Source organism: Larus michahellis, chromosome 1 (assembly GCF_964199755.1).
Source record: "Larus michahellis chromosome 1, bLarMic1.1, whole genome shotgun sequence".
Classification (NCBI taxonomy): Eukaryota; Metazoa; Chordata; class Aves; order Charadriiformes; family Laridae; genus Larus; species Larus michahellis.
In genome coordinates this window covers 102,961,409-102,981,689 of record NC_133896.1, presented here as the reverse complement: position 1 = coordinate 102,981,689, position 20,281 = coordinate 102,961,409, and the positions used below count along the sequence as shown (strand labels likewise).

General features: G+C 36.2%; 1 protein-coding gene across 6 annotated transcripts in view; it reads right to left on the bottom strand.

Moving 5' to 3' along the window:
- Window positions 1–20,281, bottom strand: part of NECTIN3 (nectin cell adhesion molecule 3) — a 67,140-nt gene that overhangs the window by 8,268 nt on the left and 38,591 nt on the right. For 2 of the 6 annotated variants that reach the window (XM_074597377.1, XM_074597360.1), the window contains exons 6-7: window positions 7,641–7,779; window positions 6,289–6,370 (exon numbers count right to left, since the gene is read on the bottom strand). In XM_074597377.1, coding sequence (XP_074453478.1) covers window positions 6,289–6,370; window positions 7,641–7,779 — 221 coding nt within the window. Of the gene's footprint in view, window positions 1–2,959; window positions 2,999–5,047; window positions 5,104–6,288; window positions 6,371–7,640; window positions 7,780–10,283; window positions 13,107–20,281 lie in introns of those variants that run through there. The other 4 variants (XM_074597393.1, XM_074597384.1, XM_074597368.1 and 1 more) reach the window with 4 other exon arrangements.

Genomic DNA, 20,281 nt, shown 5'->3' with positions numbered 1-20,281 from the left:
ACTTTTCAGAAGTAACACTTTAAGTTAATGTAACACCACAACTTTTAGATTAGACAGAGCTAAATAATATATTGATTTTGTCAGTTATATCAATATATAATATATTGATATAAGTCAGTTACTTAACATGGGATTCAAAACCTCCTTTCCATTCCAAAATTTTTTGTCACCATTATGATGCAGTAATGTTGTTACTGAACTAGGCTAATTCCAAACATGCAGTTAATGACTGAGTTAAAGGATGGAGAGTTTTATTCATACCAAGCAATGCTACCTGAGAATTATGACTTAGGATACAGCTTACACTATGGTATCATCACTCTTAATTAAATTCTTCCCTCTATGCCACACTTAGCTAGTAGCATAGGGGCACAACAGCCTACAGTAATAGCTTCTGCACAATTGCACATTTGCTTCCATTTTGTAGTTTCTGCTTTCCCAACAGCCCCACAGTGACAGCAACAACACAAAGTAGCTAAGTAGCTGGCCTTACAGCAGAAACCCCACCAATCTCAAGTAATGTTTCAATCTTTTCTCCATCTTCCCCTTCACTTACTGCTTTTCCACATTTGTTATTTAGTTCAAGATTTTAAGCGATTTTGAGTTACTTGACTTTTAACATGACCTGCAAATTCACTGCAAAACAAGTTGAAAACTCATCTTTTATACCTTCCTAACTCCTCCAAAAGTTTTTGTACTGTCTTCACAGGCAGTTTGTCAAAGTTTTGTTTGTCATGTTTTCTGTCTTGTAATTATATTGAAAGCATTTTTCCCCCCCTGCTTTAAAAGTCACACTGCTTTTGCTCCTCAATTCTTAGACTGCAACCGGTAGATCAACTCTGAGAATATGCGATTTACCATTTACCAGGAGACACTGCTCTTTCTTCACACCTGAGCAAAAAGCATGAATTCACCACACAAGGAAGCGAAACACATATGGTGAACAAGAACGCTGATATCACCAAAGACTAATGTTCTGTGAGCAAAAAAATCTGCCTGCTCCAGAATTTCTACCAACAATGGATGTAGACATGATTTACACAAACACTGGAAACCAGAACAGGAAATTCCAGTGGGTTCATTTATTCAATTAAAACTAGAGACAAAGGAAATGATCTCACGTGGCATGAAAACACAACACACCCTTGCTAAAAAAGGGAGTTGCACCTTTTACTGCCATGGAGCAAGTGATAGAACTAACATTGTCAGGTTCTGTCAAAGAAAACTGGTGCTGGGCAACAGTGTTTCTACGCAGTTCATCTGGGGTTTTGTGCTTTGATGCTTACAACAGTTTCCATTGTCTTACCTTTACATTTTAGAGAATCATAGACTCAATTAGGTAGGAAAAGACTCTTAAGATCATTGAGTCCAACTGTAAACCTAGCACTGACAAGTTCACCACTAAACCACGTCCCTCACCACCACGTCTACAGATGTTTTAAAAGACCTTCTGGGATGGTGACTCAACCACTTCCCTGGGCAGCCTGTTCCAGTGCTTGGTAATTATAAAAATTAGTAAATAATTTAATTTTTTAAAATTAAAATGAATTAAAAAAATAAAAAATAATAAGTATAAATATTAATAATGAAATGTTTCATAAAAGCATTGAGTTTTACTCTAAACATGCTCCTTCTCAAACAGTCCTTTAAAAGCCTAAATCAACTATCTCACCAACTTCGTCTTACATTTTCACATCCTTTCCAATTTAGAAATCCTATTACAAAAGCATCCACTAATAAAACAAAAAAACACTTGTGCCTCATTCCAGTCCCTATCTGGTTAATTATTTTTTTTTCCATTGTAAGATCCTTCATCAATATAGATGAGTTTATCTATGCACATTTTGTGCTTCCTTCCATTCAGTCTTGTTTGCCTAAACAGCTCTTCAGTCTAAGGCAAATTATAACAATAATGATTCCTTTTTCATCAAGGAAGAGATGTTCCCACATGTATTAAGACCATTAGGAAAAGAACTAGAAGAGCCATAATCTATAAATGAATCAATATTATGCTATGTTTAAGAGTACCGTGGGTGATCTTTTCAAATTTGATCCAGAAATACCATCATTCAGTAAATGGTGTCATATGCTTTTAACCGTGCTAATAGAATTTCACCATCTTCTTTCCCGTTTTTAATAGGAATATAAATATCACCATTAAAGAGCTTTAGTGTTCGACCAGGTTGCTTGGCTAAGTATATGACGTATTCTTACAAGTTGCAAGTCTGAAGTGAGCCTTCTCATGGGTAGAATTACCTGTGGGGCTGTATTTCCCTTCTCCACTTATTTCTGTTACTACAAAAAAAAGCCCTATTAATTTCTGAATGTTTCAAGAACTCTGAACATTCATGCATTGCATTATACAAAACATTTTTTCCTTTCTTTCAGAAGCACCTGTTAAGCTAGACATAACTTCAGTTCCATCACACTGTCAGAGACTGTCCATCTCAGTCGTTTCTAGGCTAGTAAAGAAGTTTTGCTTCTTAGCGATATATTCTTTGAAAGACAGTGAAACTAAACTCTAATGTTTCAAAGGATTGCCTGAATTAGTACCCCTTCTCCCACTCCTTTTATAAATATTACGCAACAGAGGAATTCCTCTTTAAGCCACTGGAATTCTTCCATTGCTCAACTTCCTCTCGATTTGCCTCAAAACTCAGTTGCCAAGCAGAGACCTCTCTCTCACCAAGGACACAACTTTCAGGCTGCTCACTGCGCTTTCGTATTACATGCAAAAAATAGTTTTGGGTAACAAAATAGCACTTCCATTGACAATAATTATTAAAAAAACCACACAGACAAAAGCAATAGCTTTGTTGCTAACGAAGTTGATAAAAGATGAACCTACAGTCTTCACAGTAAATAAAACTATTTTACATTGCCATTTTTCCTTTGTTCCATATAGGATTCCTATGTTTTGGACTTCTGCTTCTCTCTTTTAGGGCCATAAGTGAACTGGTTCTTCTTAAGTGATTCACATGAATACATAAATCGGTATCTGCAAATACCAGTACAGAGAAATTATTATAAGTATACACAGTTACACACTACTTTTACATACATGTAGCTTATTGTTTAATGTTGGCATTTAAATGCTAACGTATACTTAAAGCATACTTAAAGCTTTAAAGTCTGAAGGAGTAACTATGAAAGATATTGGCGACCCAGTATTATCAAACGTCTACAACATCCCCCTTCAATTTCATACCAACACCCATCTATTCAGATATGGGTAAAATCTAGTTAAATATTGACTGCTGGGACACAAACAGGAAAATTTCAGCTTATTCAGTTCCACCTGGAATACTTCACAAGATCCAAAAAAGCTACGGTGCATGATTTGATAAATAACCGTACAGATGATTTAAAAATTTGCATATTATATACAACAATTTACCAGAATCATCTTGAATTGAATCAATCCACTTTTAGTTGTCAGTTATTGTGAGTATGCAGAAGACACCATTTAAGTTCATTCTCCTTTAACTTTACTTTGCACCTCCATGTAGCCTATCATTTCCACCCAGACTGAATTTGACCATCTATTGCTGTTGACAATGCAGCAACACTTCACCTGCAGTTCTTTTCAGCGTAACCAGAAGCTTGCATCAGCATGCTTCTCGTTTATTGACTGGACAATACAGTTCAAACAGCATTTGAAACATAAATTACGTGGCTAGTACAGACTTTTAGTCAAACAGGACAGGACATAGTGACAGGCTGCTTACTTGCTTCTTTTATCTCTTTACAGCTATTGAAGTGTTGGCTTATTACACCAAAACAATGCAACCAAGCACTTCTTGGCTAAAGCTACCATTTTGACACTTATTTCTATTAGACAAAGCAGAAGCTGTTGTCTCAAGCATTACAGAGAGTACAAGTTGATTATAGGCAGTAACAGCTAGAAGGACTCAGCCTCCAGCTCCAGTTCTTTCTCCAAAAGAGAAAAAGAACAGGTACACTGATAATGTTATGCCAACAACCATTTTTTTTAAAATAAAGCATAGTTAACATCTAGCCTTAAAAATAACTAGATCTCTCTGCTCCCTTTCCCAAAACAACTTAAAACTGTATTTATGTTTGAAATATTATTTCAAATTTATGTTTGAATTGAAATGACTATTCAATTCAGCCTGTTTAGGGTCTTTTCTCTATTTACAAAATAGATTTAGACAAAACATTTTATTATGTGTTCAACAAAGACCACAGTCAGCTTCATCTTTTCTTAGTTCTTAAGTATTCACTAACAGAAGCCACACTAAGTGAAACTAAGAATTTAAAGCCAACAGAGTTCAAAAGAACAATAAAAGAACAATAAGGCGTACGCTTTGAGTAGCCCTGTAAAGGATAAATAATCTTGTTGTCATTTTGCCATCTAGCATCACTACAAAGGCACAAATAACAAAGTAGTCTACATCTTCTGATTCTGTATGCAAGATAATCTTTTACCATAATACTTAAAGCATGTATTAGCAGAAGCATGAGTCATCAATATTGCATTTGTTGATTATCATAGCAACAGAAGAAAGAGTTACTACCTAGTTAGCACAGAAAAGCATTGTTTCTTTTGTGTCATCCTAGGTGTTATACCACCTTCAAGGTCAGAAGACAAAAACCTATCATGCTTTTTGCCAATTCTATGTTTTATTCCTTCATATTATAATCATCAGGCTGCTAGTAAAGTTATAGTAGATCTCATAAAAGCTTCTTGCTTCATTCAGCAACAATATTAGCAACTATTACTCAAAGTACTATTTATAATACGCGATATTCTTTTCATGCATTATTTTCATGAGAAAGAGGAAAGCTTTTATTGGCAACTCATATTTGGTGAACTTCAGTAACGAGCAGCCACGTGAAGAAAATCTACAAGAGTATTTTCAGCATTACTCCACCAAAACCCATCTTTTAAGATGGGTGAAGATTTTTTTCCTAGAGCATTTCTCTATCAGAACAAAAAGACTTCTATAGGTCCTTAAAGCTGCAGAGGTACACCAGACTATTAGAAAAACAATATTAGTTATAAACAAAGGATTGCCTCAATTACCTCAGGCTTATAGTTCAGCACATCAGTGGTTTGAACCGCATTATTTATACAAAGTACTGAAATTGGAACAAAAATCCCATTAAGAACAATTACAATTTAATTCTCACTAATACTGATAGGTGATAAAAGTTTTCTTCAGTTGTAAGCAGAAATATAAAGTTCAGACTGACTGATTTAATATATACCAAAAAAAAAAATCACACTATAGTCAGAATCTACAGTTTTCATGAACAGACCAGTTTATTACATGAAATGAAATAAACAATGCTGTTAACTGAAGCTGTCTCCCATAAATGGGACCCCTCTGTGTTGCCTAGCACAAAAGAAGCCTTCTCAATTCACCTGGAGTTTCACAAGCAGCCCAATCCAGTGCAAAGCCATGCTGTAGCTAAGGGCAATCCTATCCTTCCTTGCTTCCCACTTATTTTAACTGACTCATTTGCTAGAATTAGCTGTCCAGCGTATCACCTTTGTGATCCTGTTATATCAGGCTACACTCACACAAACACTAAATGCTGGTAAGGTAGATCACAGCCTATTGCTGTCTTGTTTGGACAGCATTACTTTAGATCACATGAAGCTACCTGTGAAAACGTACTAAAAATTCAATTACTTGTCACAGAATTAGTGCAGAGTCTTTTATTGCTGTTAAAGAAAAATTCAAGAAAAGAGATAAAATTAGAAATTACATAATTGCAAGCTTTTAAAAGTGATTTAGTGATGTTCATTGGGAATCAAAACCATACTTTGGTAAATTAGCCACGCCTAAGCCCAAAACCCAATATATCCCCAACACTCAAACCTTAACAGCTTAAAAGAACGGCAGTTGTAACTAGCAAGGAAGATGATGACACTGAAGTCACTTGTTAAGCTTACCAAGTATATTTGTTCCCCCATGTGAAGATTGTTTTATAAAGCTATGTATATTCTCTTCATCACCACAGAATTTCAACTATAGCTTTTTCTACTTCAGGAGGAGCAAAGTCTGTCAAACACTTAGAGATATGAAAAGGATCTATCTACCAGCTTCCTGACCTTAAGGATGACTTTAACACCAAGGACATGAGATTCAGATATCACGTATGCAGGGAAACCTCTTGGTTTTGAATCAACAATCAAAAACTCCATACATTACCAGGAAATCAAAATCAGACTAAATTAACAAAATAAAGGAAAGTTAACACTTTTCTTACCTCAATTAAGAGATATATATATATATATATATATAAGCACTTACTCACCTGAAGCATAGCTTCTTTCTGCGGTACGGAGAATGCTCTCTCCTCACATGAGGATGGTTTGTGAGTGGGTGGAAGATCAATCCTGTAATAAAGAATGAATGAAATATGACATGCCACGTTTGTGAAGTCCAATTGAATGGTCAGTTAGATATTATTTATTTTAGCTCCCAAATCATCCAACACTCACGCAGGGACACGCACCTTTCAGTCAGCAATGGAGTATTGTAACGTTAATATACCCACCACTGGCAATAATTCAGTCACACACTTTTTGTAGAAAAGCACTGCCTATAATTTATTTGTCCTATAAGGTGTTAAGTAGACTGAACTCCCCGCCTCCTGTGTCATCCCCATCCCTCACCAACTAAGTAGGATTAGAGACTATTAGCATCTATCATTTCTAGGTTATGAGATACAGCTTGAAAAACCTTTGAAAAAGCCTTAGAATTAATTATTACATACAAGACTTCTGTACTGTAACTTTCTCGGTGAAAGCAAATGGTTATAAAAGAATTAAAATGTTTAAGACTATCATGTAAATACACTTCAGCTACAGAATTTAAGAGAAATAAACAAGAAAACAGTATTTCTAACCACATTAGAAATTACTATGTTGTAAGAAAACACTTGACTCGTCTTGCTAGCTCAAGAGATTCAAATGCTAGAAACTTGTTTTATGCCAAATGCTATAAGTCACTTTATTCTACTCCTCATTAAGTATATACAGTCATGACAGACATTTTAATTTCTCATTCAGTTTAAGTGTTAACTGTACACAGCATGTGTGAAAAGACTTCTATTTACAGATATTCAAAGCCATCGTCATTTTTTACGCACGTTCTAAACAGGGTCTAGACATCATCCACTTTAGCTGACACAATCTTTTCAGACTTTTTTTGTTTGCTCGCTTTTATTTGACTGTATCAGATGCTTAGAAAAGCATCATTTTACACACACATCAGGACTTTCTTAGTGCACTTTCACTGTGCAAAGCATGGTCAGTTTGCTCTCATGTTAGACCTACAGTTATGATAAACTAGTAGTCTGTGGCGTCAGTCAAGACGGACCTCTCTCCTGCCTTCCAGTTCAAAGGATGTGCATTTTTCTTTCAAAAAAAAAAAAATCTTCTGAAGAGATAAAGAATTATAACGACTCTGAAGTCACTCTTAGCTTCCTCAATTCTTTTTCAGAAACACAAGTGATTTTACATTTGTCTAATCTTAAAATACAGCCCTGAAATGATGACAGCTGAACAGCTGCTAAGGAAACTGCGACCTTTAAATTCTTGTATAGAACAAACGCTTTCTGCATATTGCCTTCAATTAAAAAAAAAAAATCAAACACATACTTACACTTTGTCAAGATAGGATGGCCTTTTTTTCCTTGGGGTCAGCAGCACTGTCACAAAGATGGTAATGATAAAAAGAGCAAGGACTGCTCCAATCACAGCCCCTGCTACAGCAACAGAAGATGTCTGCTTAAATGGCACATCTGCAATGTGATAGCATAGATTACACCTTTAAGAAGCTCCCAAAACTTCAACACTCAGATAAGCTATTTCAGCATTGTTCTGAGAAATGTTTCTTCCTTCCGTGACGAAACAGAAAGCCTCGTCCCGCACTAGCACTCCTGCAGTCTTGGCTCCAATCAGCCAATTACAAAACTGGTTGAATTATGAGAGCTCACGAACCATTAATATAATTTTAAAAATTTCATTGTCTACTTCTAATAAACACTAGCTGCATGCTTTTATTTTCTATCTCAAGGCAAGATGAAGTTACAGAACACATGCTTTGCACTTACATGAGCAAAAGAGGTGTTAATTCAAAAAACTAGATAACTATGGCTTTATTAGCAATCTTTCTTTATTTTAAAGCCACTGAAGTCTGCAGAAAGGAAAAAGGGAAACTTAAAATTAGGGGAAAAAAGATATACTACGAGGAGCGATGAACACGCAAACTCACTAATCTTCACACTTTAAGCTACAAGAAAAGTCAGTTTTATAAATAATTTTAACAAGAGGAGAGAAAAACTTTGGTTATTTTTTGTTTTTTTCTTTTTTTTTTTTTAAGAAGCATTTTTCTTTTGACCTCAGCATTGTCAAATCTATCGTTTTATAACTTGCAAACTGAATTAACACACTTGCCAGTCTTTGAAAGTCACCCATATCACTATACCAGGTAGTTAAAAAGTTTTAAATCACAAAGTTGTGAAATTTGTTAGCATACTTGAATTCAGTATCATCAATCTCAGTGTTTCAAACTTGCAACAAATGGCTTATCAAATAATTCACATTAGCTTCGCTAAAACGTTTACCTGTAAAATACAGGTAAATTACAGAAATAACCATCTGATCTACATTGATTACCGGATCAGAAAGGTAATAGTAGTTTAAAATTAAACACAGCTCTATGCTACTTGCAACATATTTGTAATGCAGTTTACTTCAGCTATTTTCCTTCAGAAAGAATCATATACTATGTTTATCCAAATGCCAATAACCATCCTCCAATTAATCTCTTACCAGAAGAAATTTTAGGTATTTTCTGCAGCTATGTATTCTATTCACACGTCAAAAACCCAAGACAACTATCAAATCTGTTTTATCAGTTCCTCACAATTCTAATGTTGCTCTGCCTGTATGCTGGACAAAAGCTTTTTTTTCCTCATCCCTTGTTTCAAAAAACAAACAAACAAAAAAAAAACAAACAAAAAACCCCCAACCAACCCCAGACCATCTTGTTTCCATTCTGCTATAGGTATTCCTATACTCTCAGTGCATGTAAAAGACCTGACAGCAATACTCCCCTGGGATCACTCATGCAGGTATGTTTTAAGTAGGTTGAACAAAACTGAAATAAGCATTTTTGTGACTTCCTTAAAAGTTAAGAGATAAAGTCGTAGATTAACAACTTGCAGGAAGATAATTCACTCCGGAAGATCACAATAACTTACCACCTTCAGTGACCATTGTTTTATTTTACAGAACAGCTTTCTTGGCATAAATTGCATTTGTCTGTCAATACCAGTCTACATACATAAGAACCACCATTCCCATATTCTCCTGAAGAATGGGCACATAATTCACTGGAAGGCTCACTGAACTGCTGCATTTTAATTGGCTTAAGTTTAGTTTACTCTGGGTTCCCTCTTGAAGTGAGGAAGTTGTGGGTAACTAATATACACTGTTCGGTCTAGAACTCATGAAGGTGCTTGGTCTTGCGATCACGACTTCACCAGAAGAGTTACTTGACTGTTTCATACTGTAATAACTTTTAAGTGTTGGGGTTTTTTTCTGGTAAATTATGCTATAATATTGAAACATCATAAAGTATTATACTTTCAGTTAAAGTTTTGGGGTGAGATAGCAATAGCTGCCCATTTACGTCTGAACACTAGGAAAAATAGCAATATCCTAGCAACCCTAACAACATACAAGAACTGAGCAGAAATGCAATTACCATGGGGCTCGCTTAATTTGCTTTTTGCAATTGCTTTGGCAAAAATAGTAAGCACAAAAGTTATATCAGTCTAACCAGTCTAATGATCAGAAACACAGACCACCGTACCAAGCTGAACAAGTCAGAGAGCACCTACGACGAATGGTGTCAGCTACACTGCATTCTCACTAGTTGGTGAGAAATAAATTGTAATTGATTCACTCCAAGAAATACATTTATGCAGAGCTACAGCAACTGAAAACAAAAAAATATTTTCTCTTTAAAGAATGTGAATCCTAGACAGTGTATGAGCTGTGCTTAAAGTGAAACTATTTAGACAGCAACTATATCTATTTATTGAGGTCCATACTCTTTAAAATAGTTTCTAAAGATACTTGTTTTATAAGCTTAGGATCTCCAAGAGGAAATGCTAAAAAGCTCATCTTCAACAGCTTAAATACTTTAGCTCCTTCTACCCAGCCTCTGGTTTTATTATGCTTTTTCATCTTCAATTTTAAGAATTTATCTGACAAACATTTTTGAACACTACCTATGTTCCAGAATGTAACAAAAAGTTTATTCACACAACAGCCATTTGTACTTACAATCAATTCTTTTTACAGCAGACATAATGTACAAAACATTGCAACACGCGTAAGCCCTATCCCTATTATCAACTTCAACTCCAAAACATTTCAACTTCTTAACCCATAGGAATTAAATATATATATATAATCTATATTTTTAAAAATCAAAACAAAAAATCCACAGAGACAAAAGCAAGATATCCCATGTGGAGAACAGGTTTATGGTTATGTTTATTTCCAAGTAACACCATCTTTTAAAGATGATATATCAAGTATTTTTTATTTGAAGAGAGGTATTATCTCTTTATTCCAGAAATAATTTGGATCAGAACCTTCTGCTAGAAATTTAACTCCTTTCCTTGTGTTTGCACTCAAACTACAGAGACACACAATATCATTTGCTATTGGTCTTGAGACTTTGGTCAATCATGTATCAGTACTCCATTAATCCAAACATAAACTTAAGTTGTTTGGGGATGCTTTTCCATTTGAATTTCAAATAAAGCTGTTATCTTATTCTGTTTTAAAGACATGCAGTCATATGCAATCACAGTGTATTGTCTACAACGCTCAATACAACTATTTTTGTGAAGCTCTAAATGCTGTAAGCTACCAAAGATCATGAGGATAGAAAAGAACTTCCAGCATGAACGCTCAATGAAGCGGTCATAACTATGCAGCCTATATCATTTTAAAGGTGGCAGAGATTTTTCCCTTTTCAGGTTTCAAATACTAATAGCCTTATCAGCATCATTTTCTTGATCTAAACTCTTAAAAATGGCACTTCAAAGAATCTACTATTCTAATTATGAATTTAGCATTGTTCTGTAATTCATCTAAAGTTATCTCATTCCTCCCTACATTATCATCAGAATTAGTTTGGTGAACCTGCTCAAGACAACTTCAGATGTCAAATGAGATGTCCTACATACGATGTTATTTTAAAGAACAGGAACATGAATATGTTGTTAAATCAGTATTGATTATTTGCAGGGAAAACAAATCCACTGCAGTACGAGACTGCACAATTTATCTAAACTCCTGTTTCATAGATTCTGTAGTTGCACCAGAGAGTGTGTTTTCACTCTATGAAGTAGCAATGCAAGTGTCCACTTCCCTACTAATAATCCGCAATTCTAGTTACCCTCTTCAAAGCAAGCATTGTAACTTAGCCAGAAGCAGGGTAAAACCGCTGTTTTAACTTCTGGTCATAAAAATTCTAGCAAATGCTTTGACACCTCTTAGCATGCTTAATGTTTATTGGCACACAGGAAAATAACCAAATTCACATTAGCTTCCAGCTTTGAAATTATTAGTTTTCTTCCAATTCTACAGCTTTCAAATTCAATGGTAAGATTCCAAAAAAGCTTCAGAAACAGGTCTCTAAAGTTGTACCTTGTGTACTTGCAAAGAGAATCTTGTCTTTGTTAATGGGTTTTGACATCCTGCCAATTACAGGCCTAACAAAATATCTTACTGTATGTATACATATACACACTAGCATAAGGCTTTAGAAATCAATTGACTATAAAAAATAATTTTTCATCTTATTCAAAGATAAACCTTTGACCTGTTTACACAGTTACTCCTCAAAATTTTGTTCATAAGTTAATTTCAGTGCAATGACTTCTTTTAAGTACATAGTTACAAGAAGGCTCATTAAAATGCTAAGAGGTATTAATTTTTGTGCAGAAAAACCTAAAAATAAAGCTTTGATTCTGCTATAACTCATTTTAATCGGCAAAGTATTTGCTATACAGAAGCATTAAGTTTAACACGAATGGTATCTCAATTGGAGTAATTCACAATCTGCAAAGTAAATGCCCCAAGGGATAATATTCGATCATTGCCTTAGGTAAACTTGTTGTTAAATCAGAGAGCCAAGACAGCCACTTTTTATTCTTAAACAATTTTGAATGGCAACTTTAATTTAGCCTTTTTTACCTCTGACATAGACCAATATAAGCACTCTGCATTAAACCTCAAATCTTAAACAGTAGTACAGCATTGCGAAAAAAAGCAGCTCAAATACATTTTCCCCAGATTCAGTATTTCCATTTGTCAAGTCACAATATAAAAACCTTCAAAAAAATATCAGTTTCAAAAAGTTTATTCCTTCTCTTGTGTAAGTATAAACAATCTGAAAGTGATCAGCCAATGAAATGAACTGCAGGTACACATGTAATTTTCAGTGGTTACTACACATACCACTCCCTCCGAGATATTACCGAGCCATCTATGTGAGAAACAAAGTCTTCTTCATTGTCATCATAACATTCACCACCCATATACTTCATTCCCAATGTTCCACCTTCATAGTAATCCATTGGTCTTTCATAACGTTCCTGGTACCTGTTAATATTGTCTATATTGTTCCACTCTGGTTTTTCAGGGTCTTCTAAATAATCTTTAGATATTAAGCTGTTCATTGGATGCTTAATTTCTTTTTTTATACTGCCAGGGTAAGAATCCACATCATCTGACTGAAGAACATCTATTTGAGACTCTTTTTGCATATCTGACGGTGGAATGTAGTTCTTAGCAAAGTAGTCACCACGGAACGTCCGTCTTCTCCTATAGCAGATAACTCCAACCAGAACACTGACAAGTATGAGGAAGAGAGCCCCACCCACCGCACTACCGATGACGGTACCCCAAGTGTCTTCCTGCATTGCTGGCAAGGTTGATGTTGGGAAATCTATTATTCTAGATTCTGTTGCTAAACCTGTGATGCCATCAGTCGAAGGATGCCAGGGAACCGTGGGCAGTCGAGTGGTAGTAGTAGGAGGATCTAATGGAAAGAGCAAAGAAGTAGACAAGACACAGAAAAGGCACAGAATGTCAATGCAAGCTAAATCAGTTAAGGGTTTATAAGAAAGCAAAAGTTGATGGGTATGTTCTACAAGAATAGTTTTTCATTCTCAAGTTCATGGCATTACGAGAAGTCTTACACTTTCCACGGGCTTTGGATGAGCTTCTTTACATGTGGTTTTGAGCTATGCTGCAGCAGGATAGGGAGTATGGGGAGAAAATAGAATAAAAATAATCTTTAAGTAGACATCTTGCTCTCCTCCAAGTAAGGAGATACAGCTTTTCTGTTCAGATGTTCACTGTTTGTAGTTCATTATTTACCTCCCCCATGGAACAATGCTGTCTATCAGGAAAAACTGAAGCAGTCCTCTATGTTTCCACCCAGCAGTTAGGAATACTGGATCAAATTAACCGATTATGCCACAGAGTCAAATTATTCCACATTAAATTCCCACTTCAGAAACTGTTCAGGGCACTGAGTATAAGAATGAAAAACCATGAGTTGTGTGCGCACTCAGCAGCACATGAACTACTGATTTTTAAGCTATTCTCTCCAAAAACACTTGTTGCATTAATACAACTTACTCAGCTTCACCTTGGAATTAGTGAAAGAAGCATAGTTAAAAATGGCATGTATTAATCTCAAAATAACACCTATGTTGTACAAGGAGCTTTCAGGATTTTAAAATAAAAAAACTGGAACATTTGAAGTTAAAGTGATTTCTATGCATTCCTTCTAAAAGCAATTTGATCCCTCATGCACAAAGAGACTTCCATATTCATTCTTCAGTATGAAATATCAACTGATTTCATGCCAGATTATGCAACTAAACAAGAGATTGCCAAATACCAAGCTTCTCCAGCATTCAACTTTTTCCTTTGTTCGTAAGGTCTACTGGAGATGTATGCATCTGTATTGAAGACAAGGTTGCAAGTGATGAGTTGATGACATTGAGAAAGCTTCCTGAGATTATCCCAGTCAATTGCAGTATTATAAGCGACTCCAGTTTTTATTTCTGTGCTGTGCTGAATAAAACCAGCTTTTTGCCTTGCCCAATGCAAGGTAATTTTAAAATCAGTAAAGCAACAAACACTAAACATGTTATTATAGCTTGAATCTTTTAGAGAGAATATTACATGGACAGCCGAGTAGCTCATTATGTCATGTTATTTAGTTAAATGCCCGTAAGCAAGATTCATGGAATTACTACTACCATATTACAGAGGCACCCTAAAGTTACCACCACAAAAAGTAAAACAGATAGAACTGGAAATCTGTCAAGCTTCCAGTTATTTGACAAATCATAACTTTATGAAGATTCATAAATACGATTTTTAATCTTACTACTCACAGACTGACATACAATTCCCTCATACCAGACAGAATTGCCACATTTGTCATGATCACTACAAATTGTACTTTGGACTGCACCTCACTGCTGAACACAGCATTTTAAGCTTGACGTAAGTAAGGTTTTACAGATTTTTAAAGCACATAATTATATTACTTGACTATGTAAAAGTGGTGATTTGTTAGGGAGCTCCACATAAATGAAATTAATTTGACAGAAGACAGGAAACTGAACAAGGAAGATGCACTACCAAAATGAACAAGAGAAATTCAGATTATGATTTTAGTAAAAACTGATCTAAAGTGAGTTTAATAATTTAACAAAGAAATAGAGATATAAGGAATACAAGTTTACCAGTGTTCCCATGTCCCACAAATCCATAGGTCAAGAAGTTAAACTCAAAACCCTCTTCCTTGAAAATGTATTTGCTTTAGACACAAGATTTGTTAGCTTAAAATACAATTTCAGACAGTACCAGTGATATCTTCTTCCAGGATATATATACATTTTGGTTTTTTTAAACTGGCTTTGTAATTGTTCATCTATTTCTCTCTGGTACTGATGTCTTAAGTCTCATCCTCCACATCCACAATATAAAATACACATTCATAAGTATATAGTATTTGCATCCTGGCAAGTTTAATCATTACATACGTGAAATAAATACAGCTGCATTTACACTGTATTATAATATATTAAAATACCAATGTTTTATGAAAAGCTTTTCCTTCAAAACTTGTTTCATCCAGCAGTTATCACACTGTCCGGCTGCATTATCTACAAGCACTAATTAAGATATTATCTTAAATTCATTGCAAATATAGTGTCAATTCAGTATTTGTTTATATGTATACCTACAATACATAACCATGATTACTTCTACCGTCTGTGTCAGTACCTTCTATTGTTGAAGAATGACAAAATTAAAGTCTTCCCTCCTTGTTTATAAGGCCAATTACAATTATGAACATGTGAAGTTAACTTCTAATGTCACCAGGAGCTTTCTGTATGTAAAACTATTTATTTATTTTTTTTTTTTTTACTTCCTGCACCAAGCAAGTTTCTCAAATAGAAAACATTAAGACCAGAAACGCCAGAGTTCCTTACCTCTACTCCATAACATTTTGCTTTCAAATCACATCTCAAACTATCTCCAAATTAAGAAAATACCGCTCTTTTCTGTTGATATGAATTCTTTCATATCAACAAGCTGTTTAATTATAACATTTCACATAATCACCAATACCTGTTTCTTTTGAATTCTTAATGCTTTCCACAAAATATTAAGCACACATCATTTTAAGTTAATTGCTTCATATAGCACTTTATTCAAAAGCATCGATTTCCTACTGATTATTTTCTTAATTTTCCTAGTTTGTTTCAAAGCCTTTGATAGTTTTCTACCAAGAAAAGCAAGATTTGCTCTTTCCTTCAAATTAAACTCTAATACTACTCAAAGCACCATAGTCCTTGTACAGTATGCCCGTTTTTCCCTCTATTACTTATTGTCCAAATGTTTCTGATGAAAGTCAGTACCAACTTTTAACAGCTTCAGTCTGATATTTTTTCTTTTCCCTTAAATGACTATTCTTAATAGAGTCTTCCCAGCTCTTGCAATACAAAACTTACAGGCAGATGAGTTTTTACAGTTGAGTAGAGACATCCAACCATATGACATATCTCATGTCCCCAAACACTGCATCTCCCCCTCAGTCCCCCTGTAGTATATCCTTGTTCAAATGTCCAGAACCCATGGGAATTCAAAGCCAAGAAGCAGCCAAGTGTCAGAGAGATGAATGGGCAAAGAGATGGATGGATCATCCTTAGAACCAGACCATGAGCTTCAAAATCTAAGGTTAAATCCTATCTTGGTATCAACAAGCACACAATCTTAAAAATCTACTAGAGAATACAATATTTTTAAACTACAAACCATTCTGGATTTAGCCCACTATGAAGTATTTCAGGGATAAGGTGATCAGCTCTGTAATAAGGAAGAAGAAAATTCAATACTGGCACACATCTCCTTTGGCTAAAATTTGTCACTTAAGCATTACAGAAACGAAATTTTGGAAGGGAAAGTGCTAGTTGTTGTGTATTAATACAATCAAAGTCCATCTAGTTGCAAAACCCATGATAAAGTCTAGTTGTCCTCATTAGAAAAAAACCAAAACACAAACCCCACATGATTCAAGATCCACACTTCAACTCCCACATCCCTTTCTTTGCCTTCTGCAAGACAAGGACCTGCTATCAGTTACTTACAATCCAAAAGTGAGCTGGCTTTGCAGAAATTATAAGATCGACCTCTCTCTTTTTCCAGTTCTCATTTTACAGAGTGGAAAGTGTGTGCCTGGATATGGATTACATACCATTTGCACAGAGACATATGTACCTCTGCTTCTTGACCTGCTGTTATTTCTAAATTTCCCTTAGATGCTAAGTACTTGATAACTCTATGTAGCTGAGCATTGTAAAAACAGCCCTTTCTTTCAACTGCTGAGAAGCTTATGTTGTAACTCCCTTGTAACAGCAGGGAAAGTAGCCTTTCCATGAAAGAAGGCTTTCTGAATGTCTGAAACTAAATGGCTTTGAAGTTCATCATTGTTTTTCCAACCATTCCCACTCCACAGTCAAGCAGTGGGTAAGGACACTGTGTAACCCTCTCTCCACAAAGTCTTTTGTGTACACAGTTTCCGCAATGGAGTTAAACATTTTCCTTCATATTATCTTCAGTTCGTTCCCTCCTTTCTGGCAGCATGAAAGATAAGACAACTGAGATTAGCCTGAAGCAACCAACAACTTCTTTCATCAATCATCCATTTTCAAAGTTCAGTGTACTTTTGCAGTTTCTAGCTGGGATTTCCCCACACTGAGTAAAAAATTTTGGCATTTCTTTGGGACGTAGAACAACTGTTAGTATTAACATAACCAATCTTGCAAGGAATATTTAGGAACAATGTTGAAAGTTCAAAGCCTGCTATACCAGGCAGCATGCAAGTTAGCAGTAAGGATATTCTGGGACCTCTTTTTCTATACACCAGAAAAAAGCAGCTTATCAATATCCCTTTTAATATATACTTTAGAAAATACAAGAGCATATGGGTGGTGGGTTGACCTCCGCTGGACGCCAAGTGCCCACCAAGCTGCTCTATCACTCCTGCTCCTCAGCTGGACAGGGTGAGAAAAATACAATAAAAGGCTCATGGGTCAAGATAAGGACAGGGAGATCACTCGGCAATTACCAAGACAGGCAAAACACACTCTACTTGGAGAAATTAATTTATTACCAATCAAATCAGAGCAGGATAATAATAAAATCAAATCTTGGAACACTTTCCACCCACCCCTCCCCTTCTTCCCAGGCTCAACTTCACTCCCGATTTCCCTGCCTCCTCCCACTGAGCAGTGCAGGGGGACAGGGAATGAGCGTTGAGGTCAGTTTAATCACACATTGTCTCTGCCACTAAGCGTTCCTCCTCTTGCTCTTCTCCTGCTCCAGCATGGGGTTCCACCCAGAGGAGACAGTCCTCTATGACCTGTTCCAGCTTGTCTTTTCCTTGGGGTGGACAAGGACTGCTCCAGTATGGGTCCCCCACGGGGTCACAAGTCCTGTCAGCAAACCTGCTCCAGCATGGGCTCCTCTCTCCAGGGGTCCACAGGTTCTGTGAGGAGCCTGCTCCAGTGAGGTCTTCCAAGAGGGTCACAGCCTCCTTTGGGCATCCACCTGCTCCAGTGTGGGGTCCTCCACGGCCTGCGGGAGGCAGCCTGCCTCCCCATAGTCTTCACCTTGGGCTCCAGTGCCTGGAACACCCCCTCCCCCTCCTTCTTCACTGACCTTGGTGTCTGCAGAGTTGTGGCTCTCACATATTCTCATTGCTCTCTCCTGCCTGCAACATTTTTTTTTCCCACCCTTCTTAAATATGTTCTCACAGAGGCTGATGGGCTCAGCCTTGGCCAGCGGCGGGTCCGTCTTGGAGTCAGCTGGCACTGGGTCTATCAGGCATGGGGGAAGCTTCTAGCAGCTTCTCACAGAAGCCACCCCTGTAGCTCCCCCACTACCAAAACCTTGCTACACAAACCCAATACAGTCTGTATTCACAATGCTCTCTTAGAAAACAGGTCTATATATGAAGAAACAAAAGCAAAAATGATGACCAAGCTCTGCTATGTTAACCATGACAACACCTAGTCTATAAGAAGGTGACTCTGTACTTACAAGTCACATCTTCCTAGAATTGCTAGGATTGTTGGCTAACAAAGTCTGGCTTTACTTTTAACAAAAAGTAGTGTCTTCTGAAGGCAGTAATTTTAAAAGATGACAGAGGAAGCAAATATGTCCCTATCTGAATGTGAGTCTTGTAGGTCACCTCTCTTGCAAATGGAGAAAGAGAAGCTGTGGTAAAGAGAATATAGGTGAGGGGACACAGAGCCAAGAAAATAAAGTTCAATGCCTTGTGTAAAAAACTGAGTAAATCTCTATTACAAGATCAATTGCTTAATACATCAAGCCAACAGCTTGTTTTGGAAAACCTGTTGCTGCAGGACTAAGTCAGGAACTTGAATAACACTTGATCACCTCCAAACTCCATGAGAAGCATGACTTGCTTTTGCTGGACGACTATACTTTACATCAGTGAACAAATAAGAAATAGTGAAGATGTGTGACTCAGTCTTTTGACAGCTTCATAAACCTCAACCTAATTTTATGTGACTTGATACATCCTGAAATGTGACACTCCTCATAACTGTTTTGAGACTGTTACAGAGCCATGAGTTCTCCATAAAGGAAGCATTAGAACCAAGCATCCAAAAATAACTTCTCACATCAGTGACTTTTGTGATAATTTACAGCACTGGAGTCTTTTAATAGCTAGAATTTTATGTAATTTTAAAGTTCTGTTTACATAGAACTCCACTGTCTTGGAGTATTCATAAGTTTCCAGTTAACTTGCTTATTAACTAATCAATTAATTACAACTTACTAACTTTTCCCACAATGGCCTGCAGATCAGTTTTGTCAGACTGACTGAAACACCATTCCTTTTCCTAAATATGCAAGTAACTACCAAATACAAATTGACAGATGTGGCTTCAAATGTCCCATACCTTCAGTTTCAGTCCTAGGTTTTCCTTGTCATCTCAAGCCTTAAGTGTTCATATTTAGTTTTAAGTTATTATGAAGAAGTCATCTATGTTTCTTTCCATGTAACTGGCCAACATGCCCTCTGATGCTTATTCACATTATGGAATAACTGAGGTCAAGAACTTAAAGAGCCACAGTACCATACAACAGAATGAACTTTTAATTTTCATGTCTGTTATTATTTTCCTTACAAAATTAAAATAGATGAGCACTTACTGATCAAGCTAGGATTAGCTAATTTAGCTAATCCATCACAGAAATTTAGAGAGCTTTTTCACACTTGTACAGCACTGTTCACATATACCCTAAGTCATGCTGTTCTTTCACAAGGAAAGTGTCATAGTAAAACTTTAATCACATTGCGTTAATAGATATGAGGACATTTTCCAACGGCAGAGATGCTAAAACAGACACAAATTTGCCATATTACACTAAGGAGATCAGTAAGTGCTCTGCATGAGATACTTTATGATTACTGGATATCTGCATCCCGAGAAAAGATGACAACAAGTAACTGGAGTACAATGCATGCGTTCAGAACATAACCCTAACTTCCTTAAAGTAGAGCATCTTTGACTTTCCTAAATATAGTTGCTCCCCTCCCACTAATATCTGTTTTTTCAATTTATTACAGACAAGGTACTGTTTATTGCAGTG